The sequence below is a fragment of the Camelina sativa genome, chromosome 1 (assembly GCF_000633955.1).
Source record: "Camelina sativa cultivar DH55 chromosome 1, Cs, whole genome shotgun sequence".
Classification (NCBI taxonomy): domain Eukaryota; kingdom Viridiplantae; phylum Streptophyta; class Magnoliopsida; order Brassicales; family Brassicaceae; genus Camelina; species Camelina sativa.
Window position 1 is genome coordinate 15,009,650 of NC_025685.1, and position 13,821 is coordinate 15,023,470.

Consider the following 13,821-nt stretch of genomic DNA (forward strand, 5'->3'; position numbering starts at 1 on the left):
CTCCAATATTCAGTAATCGTTGGAGGTCTTTCGCTGTAGGTCTTCTGAGATACTCGTCGCCAAACAGATTTATAACTCCCTCGACAAAATGTAGAAGGCATTTGTGGGAGGTTGTTTCAGCGAGTCGTAAATATTCATCCACCGCATCTGCCGAATATCCGTAAGCCATCAAACGAATAGCTGACGTACATTTTTGAAGTGCAGAAAGACCAAGCCTTCCAGTAGCATCTCGCCTTTGTCTGAAGTATGGTACTCCATTCTCAATAGCGGTAACAATACGAAGGAACAATGGTTTGTTCATTCTAAAGCGACGACGGAACATATCGTTAGTGTAAGTCGGATTATCACTAAAATAATCATTCCACAACCGAGTGTGGCCTTCTTCGCGGTCTCTCTCAATGTGCACTCTTCGGATTATTGGAGCTGGTGGTACATCTGGATGAGTGTAGTTGTATTGGATCTCTTCCACTATACTATCAACTTCCTCTTCTACAATATCATCAACTTCTTGATCGGAACTCCAATTAGACATTTTTGGTAATTTGGGTATAGTAGAAGGCTTATGGGAAGTTTGAGTAGAGAATGAGTAATAGAGAAAGATTTTTTCTAATAGAGAAGGAGTTTTCTTTGGTAAAGGAGGAGTTTGAGTAGTGAAGATAGGAGGAAAGTGAAGAGAAAAAACTTGAGAAATGCAAGCTTAGTCCACTTGTGGCTTTTCCCTTTGTTCTTAGCAGCTTTAACCCCCGGAGGCCTCTTCTCAGCTCCATCATTGCTCGAAGTAGGAGCCTCAGATGCAAGCTTAGTCCGCTTGTGGCTACATTCTTCAGTGATCCATTTCTGATCGTGCTTCAACTCCCTCCAGCAATGTACAAGGAGAAATGGCTTCTTCATGTCGTTATTGTAAAGCTCATACGCCATTCTCAAGACATCATCTTCTGATTCTCTACTCTTCCTTCTTGTACACGCTTGTGCATAACATCCCACAAACTTGTTGACTTGGTGGTTTATCTTGTTCCACCTAGCCTTACATTGTGATTGCTCTCTTGCATTTGAGGCGGCTGATCCATCATTTGCTTTGTAATATTTTGCAACTCTCTGCCAGAAACTATATTTCCGCTGCTCATTACTTACAACTGGATCCTTGCTTGTGTTTAACCAAGCACTTATAAGGTTGACATCCTCCTCTGCAGTCCACCTCTTCCTACTTCCTCTGCCTCCGTCTTCTTCAGTCTCTTCAACCTCAATACAGTCTTCAGTATCGGATGTTGGACTAAAGTAAAGATTCTGAGAAGAGCATGTTGAGCTAAAATGGGGTGGCTGAGAAGAGACTGTTGAGGTAAAGTGGGGTGGCTGAGAAGAGAATGTTGAGGTAAAGTGGGGTGGCTGAGAAGAAAATGGGTTGCTAAATTGAATCGGCTGAGAGGATTGAGCAGAATGTGGAGGGTTCAGATTATCAGAAACGTTGGGAACTTTTTGAGAATTCAAAAGATCAACAAAATTTTCATCTGACAAACGATAAGGATTTCTAGGATCCATTGTTTTTGTTTAATGAAAGCTTATGTTTAACGAAAAGGGTTTGTAGCTTGAGGGTTTATATTGTTTAACAATGGGGGTTTATATTGAACTCAAGGTTAGTTTAGCTTTGAAACTGAAGGTTAGATAAAAAAAGTAAAGGTTTATTGAGTAAAAGGCTAATGAGTGTTTAGTTGAAAAACTTTTCAGTAAATCTACATGTGAAGAGAAAAACTTTTCAGTAAATCTATGAGTAGACAACTGAATAACTTTTCAGAAAATCTACATGTGTACCAAATTTTCCAAAAGTTGATGTTTAAAGTCAATACTAATTTCAAATTCTATCATGTTTCTCAATAAACCAGTGTAATTATGCTTTTTATTCAAAATCAAAACAAATTTTTACCTTCACAAGCAAAAGAACAACAATCGGGTTTCCCAAAGATTTAAAAACACTTGAGCAAAAAAAGAAAACAGCAAAATAGAACAAGAACTCACAGTTTTATAAAAAAACATAATAGAGGACCAAACCTTTTCAAGGTAGAACAAGAACAAGAACAATCTATAACACCAACTCATTCATCCCAATCACAACTCAGACAAAATTATACAACAACATATAAGAGAGATATAGGACCATACCTTATCAATTTTGGCTGTCCAACCGCTAAACCACTTCATGAACACCACTCTTCACCATTTAACCGCTATATCCAGTTCATGAGAACCTCGTAGAAAACAGGACAATCTTGTTAAACATCAAACTAAACTTACACAAAACAGTAGTTAAACCGAAACTTACACTGACACAAAACTTACACTAAACTTACATCAAACATCAAACTAAACTTACACAAAACTTACACTAAACTTACATCAAACATCAAACTTACACAAAAGTTATAACACAAAACAAGAACAAAAAGCTACCCATTCATAAAAAACTATCAGACAATAATCAGTAGTTAAACCGAAACCCTAAATCCTACAAACAAATTTCAAAACCAAGTGAACATCAAATTAATCTCACAATCGATGCCTAATAAGTCACATCGACATCAAATTTTAACAATTCTAACAAGCAATCGAATTAATATGAAACCCTAACAATTAAAGACCACCGGTGATAAATTAGGGTTTACACAAACAATCATAGATTAGAAGACGAACCGTATCTCTCCGATTCGCTAGACGGTGGACCTCGTCGGACATCCGCCGTTGTCCCACCAATCCTCCGCCATCGTTGTCCCACCAATGTGAAACATTCGCCGTCGCCAAAGATTGAGAACCGAAGTGACAAACTCTAATAGGCTGGATTACGCCAATTCAGTCTCCAATTACCCTCCGTATGACCAACAACCATCGAGATTTAGCCGGAAAAATCAACGATTCGATGGTAATCGGTTGATTTTTCTGTTGGAGAAGAATCGCCTGTTTATCTCCCACGAACGAGAGAGACGAGAGAGAAGAGAGATGTGGGGAAAGAATGAAAAAAAATGAGGAAAAAAAAAATTACCTTTTATATTTCTGAATCCACCAATCACCAACTGCCACGTCGCGTTACTTAAACTGTTGCTCCAAACCTTTCCCACATAACCGATACTCTGCGTGTTGGACTAAAATATGGATTTTATATTACAAATTTGGGCCCCAATACAGAGAGTAACCCAGAGAGTTACACCAGTAATCATGCTCTTAGTGCTCTCTCTCTTTACGCGGTTTCGTCTCACCTTCTTCTTCATTCGTTAATTGCTCATTTAATTATTGAATTAATCATCTTCTTTTACTGGTGTGGTGTGTAATGACTAATGATTATTAATGTAACTAGGAAAGTAGTAGTAGTATAAAATTGTTGTCGTTTTGTTTAGGATAACTTATTTTTAAGAGATTGATTATAAGCCTAACGTTCATACTTCATAGTAGCTTTTTTTAAGAGTTGGATTTGGATTGTGCTTTTGTTGCCCAACTTAGCTAATAATAATTAACAAACATATTATTATTATTAGATGCTTATAGTTGTTAAAGAGTTGATTTATGGCTTTGGTTAACAGAACGAAACACTGGACAACTTATTTGGTCTTCAAAAAAAAAAAACAGTTTGACTGTTCAACATTGGTTCATCAAGATTGTTCATTTTTTTTTTTTTTTTGACTAGAACCTAGATAAGATTTTATGAATAAAACATTCTGGTTTGGGTACGTTGCAGCTATAATTATAACTCAAATTTCATCGTCAAAAAATTTGGTTAGAATAACTAGTAGTGAAGCCTAATATAATACAACTTTTTTTACAAATAGCAATACAGTAAAACCTCTATAAATTAATATTCTATAAATTAATAAACACTATAAATTAATAAATTTTGCTAGTTCCAAGTCAGAACAGTGTAAAAAATAACAAAATTTGATAAGATAATAAGATAATAATTTTTTTGAAATCTCCATGTAAAATATAGTCCCAATAAACTATAATGATATAAAATATTCTGTAACATGCCAAAAAATAGCTCATTTTTTGAAATTTTCAATTTCTAGATATTCATCATTTACATTTTGATATTTTGATTGACTATTAAAATACAACAATTGATATTATTATTCATAAATTTGAATTTATGTATGTCATGTGTATAAGTGAATTTGTCTATTGTATTTGTAATTTATTGTTAATAATGTTTTCTATATATTACAAATTCAATTCCAATACCATAAAATTTACAAAAACCGAAAGTAAAATTATATTTTGCTAAAATTGTCTCAATTCATAATTTTAAATATTCAAACTATTAAAATATATCTATAAATTAATAATTATTAATTTACACTATATAATAATAATTATTAATTTATAGATAAATTAATATCACTATAAATTAATAAAATGTTTTGGTCCCAACATTATTAATTTATAGAGATTTTACTGTAGTTAGAAGTTAGAAGAAGAAAATAAAACGTCACTTTTTTTTTACAAGAACTAAAAGGCGTGAGACATGTCATTGTCGGTTTGTGAATAAGATCGCAGACTCCATTTGTCTCGCACGTGGTGCAAATTTAGTTGTGTACTTTCTTTTTTCTTTTTCTTTTTCTTTTTTGACATCACAATTTACTTCTTTTTTTTTGTAATTTTGCATTTTCGATAAATCTCAGTAACAAATCTCGTCAATTCTGTTTGTCTTTTTAACTCTTCTATATTGTTTGAGTGTTCTTTATAAGATCTTATCCATAGATGATAGATCGAGGTTGAGGAACAACATGATTTCATATTTGTTATGTGATCCAACGTCCGGACTCCGGACATAACACATGAACGAGCTGTCAAACCGATATGGAGTTGGGAAAAAGGTGAAACGCTCTATGTAATATAATTATACTAAAATCCGAATATATATATATAACTTATAAAAAAATGAAACTTTGATCTACTTCAATAGATTATCAGAAAATTACTCAACACCAAAGGATAAACTAAATAATTTAATTAAAACGGAGTGTAGTTTTTTGGAACTTTCTCTTTGTTTTATTGAAATGCTCGGCCATAAGAAAAGTCATTATACAGCTGTCATAAAATAGTCGAATATATCTTTCTTCGAAATAACAAAATTCAAAACACAAAATACAAAAGATGAAAATATGAAAAAGTCACAAAAACTGTGGAGTAAATTTTTCTCCAAAACCGGTGGTAAATATCAAATCCAAGATTCCAAGTACTTGGGAGCTTTTGAGCAATCGAAACACAAGAAAATCTCAGTATTCTCTTCTCAAACAAGATGGTCCACAACAACAACAATAAAACCCAACAACTTGGGAGCGGATAATATCATACTAATGGGTTTGGAAAGCCCAAGAATTTCTATTTACAGCTCACTAACACTTACTGATAACAACTCACAAGTTTCCTACATAACAACTCACAAGTTTCTGGTTCTGATGCTCATAGAGATAAATCTACTCATCTAAGCTTCACATTTATTTAGTTGCATCTACCATTTTCTCCACTCATCCACTTGTGGTGCTATTATTTTCACAATTGTATAATCACTGCTTAAAAACGAAATGGACAAAATGATTAAAGCTACCACTGAATTTTGGGTAAGAACAATCATAATCAATAAAATTCATTTGGCAGCAAAGTCAACCTACATACCAATATTTTTCATCAATAACTGAAAAATGCCAAATTCTAGTCCAATAGAAGCATCATGTAATTTATTCTTTTTAGAAGGAAGAAAACAATCACAGAAACTTGTGCTCTCGCTTACTCCTCAGCCGTTTAGCCACTTGGATGATCAAGTCCTTGAGGAACCTTCCCAGGATAGTTTGTGGTCTCTACAGAATCAGTCGCCAAGTTCCTATACTCCCAACAACATAATAATTAATGCAAAACACTCCCAAATCTTATTACTATTCTGTCAGAACTTATGGACATTTTCTGCTTACCCTTGATCCACGATGACCACTGAGCGAAGCTCACAGTTTTTGAAACTGAAAACAGTTAGAGATTTTTGATTAGTAAGACAGTATACTGCATTCTTAAAGTTACACAAAAGGTTAATGCGTGTAGACAGGAAGTTTGTGTTTAAACTCTTACTGTATAGACAACTCTTTCTTTATGTCATCGGCACAATCCTTCCCGAAAGAACTCAAGAGACCGTGCAAGAAGCCGCTGTGAGATACAACTGCGATCTCCTTCTCTTTCCTCGTCCATAGCCTTCACAAAAGCAAATGGCAGTAGAGAGATTCAGCTATACATATCTCCATGGGAAAATTAGTAACAAAAATAATACTCACCATTTGACGAACTCTACACCTCTGGCTGCAACTTCTTCAGGGGTCTCTCTTGGACTCGGCTTCCACAAAACATCCTCGTCGCTTTCAATCTAAAACCATAGAGAAACCTAGCATAAGCAACTTGCCAACATTTCAGAAGACGATATTAAACCAAATAAGATGTTTTTGTACAATTGAGAAATCGATTGCGGGAAAGAGAGCCTTGTACTCTGTGACGCTTCTTCGCCTGTCACAAGGATGATCACCCTACATTCATAAAAAGTAAATCTTTAACAATGTGATTATCACCCGTCTATACTAACACCACCCTCATTAATTACTTCTGTGTACCATAGTTTCTCTGCATAGCTCAACAGCAAGAAATGGTGGGACATTTAAGCTAGAAATCGCAGGACGATCGCTGCTCCCAGCGTTGGCCACCATTAGCGGTGTTGCATCAGCTCCATCATTATCTTCTTCACCTCCAAAAGCACCAACAGCTGTTTGTATAGTTCTACATTTAAATCATAAAAACTGAGTCTTTATATGGTTGGTGCAGACATAATCTATCTTAAGCACAAAGTGGTAACTTTGTTTCAAGAGGAAGGTGTGAAAAAGTATTTACCTAAGCAAAGGTGAAACAATGACAAGTTCAACCTTGTTTAAGAGTTGAGCTTCTCTAACATGGTTCCTTAGATTATCAACCTGAGCCATAGAGCAGAGATGATGATGATGACGACAAGATCGTTACAAGAGCCAATAAGATCCATACCAGAACAGAACAGAACAGAAGAGAACAGAGATTATAGATAACGGTACCTGTTGCCAACCAAGAGGGGTAAGACGGGCATCAAAGTAATCCTCAGAAGAGTAAGCACTGTGATCTTTTTCACCGGCCACATTATGAATCCCTTGAGCATGTCTCACCTACCAAAACAAAACCCGTCAGCAACATGAGATAGAGAGAGAGAGAATAAGAACCACACATTTATTTATTTATCTCCAGTTTGTAAGGAACGAACCAGGTGAATGGTTTTGCAACGATGAAGAGGGTAAAGGCCAATGCTTTCGTGGTCCATGACTAGAACAATATTTTCTTCAAATCAAGATCAGAACTCAGAAGCAAGCAAAAATGGTGTGAAATCAAAGATGTTTTTGGGAAGTGTCGTTGGAGAAAGAGGAGAGATCCTAAACCGCCGCATGTGCCACACGCTCTGTAGTATAATTTATTTATTTCGAAAAATACAAAACAGAGACGTGTGAGATTAAGAAAGGGCCATTGAAACCAGCCCAATAAGGAGTTTGTAACATCACAGCCGACCTAACTCACATGTCGGTATCATTATCGTATATTCTTTTCGTTTGTTTGTTTGACCACCAACACAAAACACAGAAAGAAAAAAAAAACATTTTTCTAAAGAACAATAGTTAGGTTCACCCCTGTTCTTTTCTAAATAGGTCAATAAAAAGCTTTGTTCCAAAAACAAAATTGGGGGTATAACTTAACCCTAATAAAGGCATCCCAGAACAGTGAAATTATTAGTTTGAGGGTTAAACTTAACCCTAATAATTAATATGCATTGTACCTGCTCTGGAGAAATGGTAAAGTTGATTGGTTTTTCACTGTTTAACTTTTAATGGAGAGATTCCTTCATGATGCTCAGTCATGATTAGCTTCAATAATTTAATCCAATCTTCTTATCAACAACAAAATTCCAAAGGAAAAATATAATAATATTGGAGAAGTCACAAAAGATCAGCTAAAACAGCAACATCTCAGTCAAAATTGGTCCACAACATGACAAAGATAAAACCAGAGACACTTGTCTTTTTACCTCAATCAGTTAAAAGATTATAGTTTCTGTTTACATCATTCTCAGTCATTAGCACTTTAGTTACAATCCAAATTTCAGGTAAGGATTGAACTAAGCGAAAATTTTCAAAACGCTTATTCCATCCGCTACACAACGCTCGGGTTATCTACTTGCAAGAGAATCTTACATGATAGTATATTTTTTGAGTTCCAGGTTCTGATGTTGACAGAGATAAATCTATACTCTTCTAAGCTTCACAATGATAATTTTGTTGCATCCACTGGTTTCCTCACTCCTCCACTTGTAGGGCTATATTATTCACAATTTGTATAATCAAGCTGGTTAGATGAGAATAGAAGCAGAGATATTAGAGCTTCTGATATGGAAATTTGGAGAGATGTCAACTTACAATCCACTTAAGACTTTGATGGCGTCATAAAAGAACCATTGCAAGGTAATGACAGGTCCAACAATCGTGATCCGAACAGGAAGACTTCTAGTGAAAAGACCAACAAACCCAATGTTCCTCACAGCCTGTAGCTCAAGCAAAATAACCAACATCAATTTAGAATACTCTGCAGTCTGCGCGATGGTATGAAAAACAGCGAAAATGGAATTCAGATATTAAAACAGTGACGGTTAAGAGTCTTACCTGCAGCACATTCTTGGCTTTGTTGTTGTATAGAGACGAAAGAACCACATCTGCGGGGTTAGAGATGACTGTACCTACGGCTCCAGCAGTATAGCCAGCAAGACATGTAACACCTAGTTGTTGAGCTTTAGAGCAATCTTGCTTCCTCTTTTGGATAATCTTTTGATATATAAACTCAACTGACTGCTCAAATGTCGAGAACATCACCATAGAAACTGAAACAAGGCACAAACATCGAAATCAACAAGATATGGTTTTTGGTAGAGAACACAACCAAGTCTACGAAAAGGCTAGTGTGCATCTATATAGCTCAAGTACTTGTTTCATATCCTCACAGCTAATGCCTCAAATTGAACAATTTGATTATATAACTGAAGGTTTTAGATGATGCAGAGAGATGATGAAGTTCAAATTGATTTAGTGATTGTCGAAGCAGTAACATTACATGGAAGATTGCGACACCAGAGCGGAAAAAGTCCCCTGTGGAAGCTGCATATGGAGAGATAAAGACTTAAAAAAGCAAATACTAAGTGATACAGCCAAGCAAAATGATTCTGTGACAAAGGGCTTACCCAGCAAGACCTTCACTTCTATATACTCTTGGAAATCCATCAAGCAAACCTTTTGCGAACAGAGGCTGCGTCTGAATTCTAACTTTAATAGCTTCAAAAGGACACAAAGCCATATCGGCGAATACCTGAGCAGAAGCACTGCTGAGAAAATATATGGAAGTTCTGTTATGATTAGGCAACACATTGCTGTAGAGTGTCTTGAAGTACTCATAGAGTCCAAATCTGCATCCACCTTGAACACCATAGCCTAATAGCTTCCCTGACCAACCTCTCCAAAGATAGGAACGGCCATGCTCTCTTAATAGAGTGGAGAAACCGGAAGGAATGCTATGATACTTCAGTGGATTCACCTACAAGAGACAGAATGATCGATCCTCATTGACTGAATGATACCAATTTGAGCAAAAAGATCCTAAATTTAGCAGTTCTATCCATCATTATACAACCTAACAAGACAAGTGACTTAAAGAATATATAAAGATGAAATCAAGAAACAGAGAAAGGATTCACAAACCTGCATATTGACTTTGAGGACATCAAGAGGGGTTATAGCCAAATGGGTAGTTCCGGCACTAAGCATTCCTCCCATGGTACAAACAGTATAAAACCAAGGAGACGACAGATCATCGTCTAGTTTCGTCTTGACTCTTGTCATCTTCTACAAAAATCGTTTCGAATCCCGATAAACCCTAATCCCTCTCAGAAAAAAAAAAAAGTTGTTCTTTGGCGTTTTGTCTGGTAAACCCCAAAACCCAGAATAAGAAGAGGAAACACGTCAGAGGAAAGGTATAGAAGAAGAGGCAAAGAGTGTGTACGTGGAAGAAAGGGTTCTCATTTTTTCTGATGGAGATCGGTCTTCCACGTCTCACGGACAAAGACAAGGCTCAGAACTAAACACAAGGCTCTCTCTTTTTACTTTTTCCACTAGTAAAGTTCCAAGCTTTCTGGAGAACGGGTTGGCGGAAAAATCGAATCTTGTGGCAAGAAGGTAATTTTCAATTTAGGTTTCATGCCGGCGGATTACCGTTACCGGAATATTTATGAGTCCTCTCTTTTTTTCCTAATTGGGCTTTCATGGGCCTTGTAGTTTTGGCTACACTTTCTTGAAAATGATTCTCTATATTGACATTTTCATTCATTGACAATGATGACAAGTATTAATATGTCTATGTTTACAATTTTAGAGCTTGCCTCAGATTGAAAAAGTCAATAAGATTTGGTTCAACTTCCTTAACCAGACGTTGCCTATTTATGTGTGAGGATGGTTTGCTCTATACTAATCAGTATTAGCTTGCTTCAAGTCTTCTACTAACAAAAACAGAATATGAGTTAGATGGATAAAAAAAAACATTTGCTCGGCTCTTATGGACTACTTTGTTACTACTATTTTGATAGTGTTCAAACATATGAGAGTGATCCTTCAATGAAACGCCTGATCTGCTGAGTGGTACTCTCAAACTCAAGAATCAAAATCCAAGAAACCAAAGACATGCCAAAAAGAGACTAAACAAAAACTCACACAATACATTGTCTTTTATTTGTGTAGAAACAACCAACTTTTATTATCAACTAGAAAATTACAGTACAGAGGAAGATTTGGTTCCAAATCTCAAACATCAGAAAAAATCACCTGGAAATGCTGTTGACAAGCCTAGCACCAATCTTATCAAGCTTCTTCACAGAAGCAACAGATTTCAAATGTCCAACTTTCAAAAACGCTTCCACCATCTTCTCTCCGATCACTTGACCCATCTCCTCCGAATCAATCACAGCAACCGCTGTTGGTCCAGCTCCGCTAATCGTACATCCAAACGCTCCAGCTTCCAAAGCTGCCTTCTTCACAGCTTCCATTCCAGGAATCAAAGGTGCTCTTGTCGGCTCCACAATCTTATCAGACGACAACGCCTTCCCAAGCATCACAGCGTCTCCTTCTAACACCGCAGCGACTAAAGCAGCAGCTTGACTACTGTTCCAAACATGGTGAACCATTGGAATCTCTGTAGGTAATGCAGCTCTCATTTTCTTAGTTGGAGCTTCAAAGTCAGGGCTCACTAGAACAAAGAAGAGATCTTTTTCAGATGGGAACCTCAATGGTTTCAAATCAAGAGGTTCGTAGTTTCTAATCAAAACGAATCCACCCATGATCGCTGGTGCGATGTTATCAGCGTGATAACCGGAAACCTTAGCTTCCGATTCTAAACCGGCTAAAACCAATTCCTCACTCCCTAATTTCCGGCCAAAGATCTCATTAACCGCCACAGCTGCTGCGGCGGCGCTAGCTGCACTAGAACCTAAACCACTACCTAAAGGTAAGCCTTTGTGCAAATCTAACGACAAACCAACCGATCTAATCCCTAACATCTTCATCGTAGCAATGGCGGCGATTCCAGCACAGTTCCGGAGAGGATTCGTGCTGAGCTTTGTTGTGGTTCCGGTGATCTCCGAGATTGAGATCTCACCGGCTCTTACCGAAGGATCTACGCGGAGAGTCACGTGGTCACCGAGACCATCGACGGCGCATCCTAGGAAATCAAACCCTGGTCCCAAATTAGCGACGGTGGCTGGCGCAAAAGTCTTGACGGAGACGAAAACTGGCTCCGGCTCAACGGCGACGAGGGTTTGTACGGAAGCTTTACATCGAAAGACGGAGACTTTCGCGAACAACGGCGGCGATGGATTGGATTTGGGTTGGAAATATGAAATGGGTTTGGAAGGAGACTGGAAACAGAGACTCGCCATTAGAGAACAGTAGTGAGATCACAAATGCAAATGAACAAAGGCGAACACTTTAATACAAATATATAAAAGAGAGAGAGAGATGAACAAACGTGACCACCTAACCTAATACTCTTTCTCCAGTAAAGCTGATTACTTTTTTAAGAGTGGAGTGAGAGAGATCAGATTCAGATTGGCTCCTGACCAGTGAAATTAACGGTTTAACTACAAACCGAACTGATCGGACCGGGAAGCTTGTCCACTTTGGGTTTGGCAGCTCTTACAAGCACTTTTGAAAGTTTATACTTCAGTTAATCAGTTTGGAGGATAATATAACTTATCTCATATCTGCATCTAAACAAAATCTCATTTTGGTTGCAAATGAGGTTTGAGTTAAAATGTACATATTAACATACAAAACCATTAACCATAAGTATATATTATAGTCCTATGTTTCTTCATATAGATCTTCTAGATGCACTCCTTGAGATAGTATTCGCATTCATCGAAAGATTGTTGTGTCTTTTGCGCTTTAACCTTCGCTGTGTTTCTTCTTCCTTTTCATCAACAAATGCTAGAAACGTCTGCAGTTTTGTTAAACGTGAACGTTTTGGTGAAGGTATAGCTTCTTCTTCTACTACTTCAGGTGTGTATTTGCAGAAGTCGTGGATTATTTTAAAGAAGTGGATAAAGAGAGCGACGAGACAGACGATCCCAACCACAAGGAACATGCCCCAGAAGCTATGCACGTTGAGCTGTTCTGAGTCTCCTGACTGAGACCCGTGCGGGCTGCTGCAGTTGGATTTGGAAAGCCATCGGTCATGGATCTTTTGAAGCTCGCCTGTTTCGGATAGCCCAAGAATAGCGGTTGACATGTCAACTGCTAAAGGAGAGTCTCTTGGGAATGCCTTTTGAACAGAAATGCAAAAAATGTGATCAGAGTTATGTTTGAACATGCTGGCAAAGAGAGAAGGAATTCAGTAGATGATGACTCACAAATCCCCAACCGCATCTAGTGAATTCTTGGCCTCTGATGGCAAACTTACAGTAATCTGAGAGGAAGAGATCAACATAAGGACGTTCATCAACGATTGCAGCAACAGTACCATTTTGAAGCGCATTAGCATATTCTTCAGGAGAGGCGAGAGGCACAAGCCTTGATCTGGCAATGTTAAGCTCCTCTGTCATGTAGTTTTCAGCAAATGAACCAACCTGGAAGCCAATACGACCACTACTACTGATGAGTGTATCTACTCCTTTTATAGGTGAATTAAGCTGTTGCACTGTAAGTATCGATGTGAGACTCGCTGTGTAGCTAGATGTAATGATCAGAACCACAAAAAGCCATATCAAAAGCACCATACGACCAAGCGTGCTCACTGTAGTCTCTCCTGAGAGTTTAATTTCATAAAGATGTTAATAACTTCAAACTTTAATTGCAGTAACTAGTTTGAGGGAGTTTCGAGACTTACTGTGGGAGAAAAACATCGTCGAAAAGGTGAACCTGCATCGTAATAAGAGATTAGCGCTTGCGTTAGAGCTATAGCAATCTAAATTTTATGCAGACAAATAAGGTGACTCTTGTGTACTAACCAGAGAATGGTAATGATTTGTCGCCTTGGCGGACCACGAAACTCATCATTGATACGGTGTTCAAGAATCCATATTGCAGCTCCAACAATAACGAAAAAAGATGCTGTTACTCCCCACATAGGAAGAGTAAACGGGCGTAAAAAGGCCCAAGGATTTTCGTTAAGTCTTGTGACAGGAGCAACAACGACAAGGCCTGA

The 13,821-nt window shown here is 37.4% G+C and overlaps 5 protein-coding genes across 5 annotated transcripts in view; all 5 read right to left on the reverse strand.

The window, feature by feature from the left end:
- On the reverse strand, positions 607–1,536 carry LOC104708287 (glutathione S-transferase T3-like). Its single transcript, XM_010424838.1, has one exon. The coding sequence runs from the start codon at positions 1,534–1,536 to the stop codon at positions 607–609; it is 930 nt and encodes a 309-aa protein (XP_010423140.1).
- On the reverse strand, positions 5,578–7,534 carry LOC104791196 (phosphoglycerate mutase-like protein). The gene is made up of 9 exons (XM_010517031.2): positions 7,301–7,534; positions 7,098–7,205; positions 6,904–6,983; positions 6,630–6,792; positions 6,471–6,545; positions 6,300–6,388; positions 6,100–6,219; positions 5,949–5,993; positions 5,578–5,860 (listed from the first exon to the last, which is right to left on the reverse strand). The coding sequence occupies exons 1-9, from the start codon at positions 7,355–7,357 to the stop codon at positions 5,782–5,784; spliced, it is 816 nt and encodes a 271-aa protein (XP_010515333.1). The 5' UTR covers positions 7,358–7,534; the 3' UTR covers positions 5,578–5,781.
- Positions 8,015–10,310, reverse strand: LOC104791205 (mitochondrial phosphate carrier protein 1, mitochondrial). The gene is made up of 6 exons (XM_010517042.2): positions 9,831–10,310; positions 9,317–9,666; positions 9,190–9,233; positions 8,745–8,959; positions 8,502–8,626; positions 8,015–8,401 (listed from the first exon to the last, which is right to left on the reverse strand). Exons 1-6 carry the CDS (start codon positions 9,969–9,971, stop codon positions 8,347–8,349), a joined length of 930 nt encoding a protein of 309 aa, XP_010515344.1. The 5' UTR covers positions 9,972–10,310; the 3' UTR covers positions 8,015–8,346.
- Positions 10,803–12,176, reverse strand: LOC104791216 (homoserine kinase-like). Its single transcript, XM_010517054.1, has one exon. The coding sequence runs from the start codon at positions 12,053–12,055 to the stop codon at positions 10,943–10,945; it is 1,113 nt and encodes a 370-aa protein (XP_010515356.1). The 5' UTR covers positions 12,056–12,176; the 3' UTR covers positions 10,803–10,942.
- Positions 12,360–13,821, reverse strand: part of LOC104791227 (glutamate receptor 3.1) — a 3,759-nt gene continuing 2,297 nt past the window's right edge. The window contains exons 2-5 of the mRNA XM_019228231.1: positions 13,625–13,817; positions 13,504–13,535; positions 13,028–13,422; positions 12,360–12,939 (exon numbers count right to left, since the gene is read on the reverse strand). Coding sequence (XP_019083776.1) covers positions 12,490–12,939; positions 13,028–13,422; positions 13,504–13,535; positions 13,625–13,817 — 1,070 coding nt within the window. The 3' untranslated portion in view covers positions 12,360–12,489. The remainder of the gene's footprint in view (positions 12,940–13,027; positions 13,423–13,503; positions 13,536–13,624; positions 13,818–13,821) is intronic.

Coding starts and splice junctions, on each gene's coding strand:
- LOC104708287 (XM_010424838.1), bottom strand. CDS start 1,536: ATGGATCCTAGAAATCCTTATCGTTTGTCAGATGAAAATTTTGTTGAT.
- LOC104791196 (XM_010517031.2), bottom strand. CDS start 7,357: ATGGACCACGAAAGCATTGGCCTTTACCCTCTTCATCGTTGCAAAACC. Junction 6,389..6,470: donor CCGCAATCGATTTCTCAATT/GTACAAAAACAT, acceptor CTATGGTTTTAG/ATTGAAAGCGACGAGGATGT. Junction 6,220..6,299: donor GGTGTAGAGTTCGTCAAATG/GTGAGTATTATT, acceptor GCTTTTGTGAAG/GCTATGGACGAGGAAAGAGA.
- LOC104791205 (XM_010517042.2), bottom strand. CDS start 9,971: ATGACAAGAGTCAAGACGAAACTAGACGATGATCTGTCGTCTCCTTGG. Junction 9,667..9,830: donor TCCTCAAAGTCAATATGCAG/GTTTGTGAATCC, acceptor TGTCTCTTGTAG/GTGAATCCACTGAAGTATCA. Junction 8,960..9,189: donor CTGGTGTCGCAATCTTCCAT/GTAATGTTACTG, acceptor GCCTTGTTTCAG/TTTCTATGGTGATGTTCTCG.
- LOC104791216 (XM_010517054.1), bottom strand. CDS start 12,055: ATGGCGAGTCTCTGTTTCCAGTCTCCTTCCAAACCCATTTCATATTTC.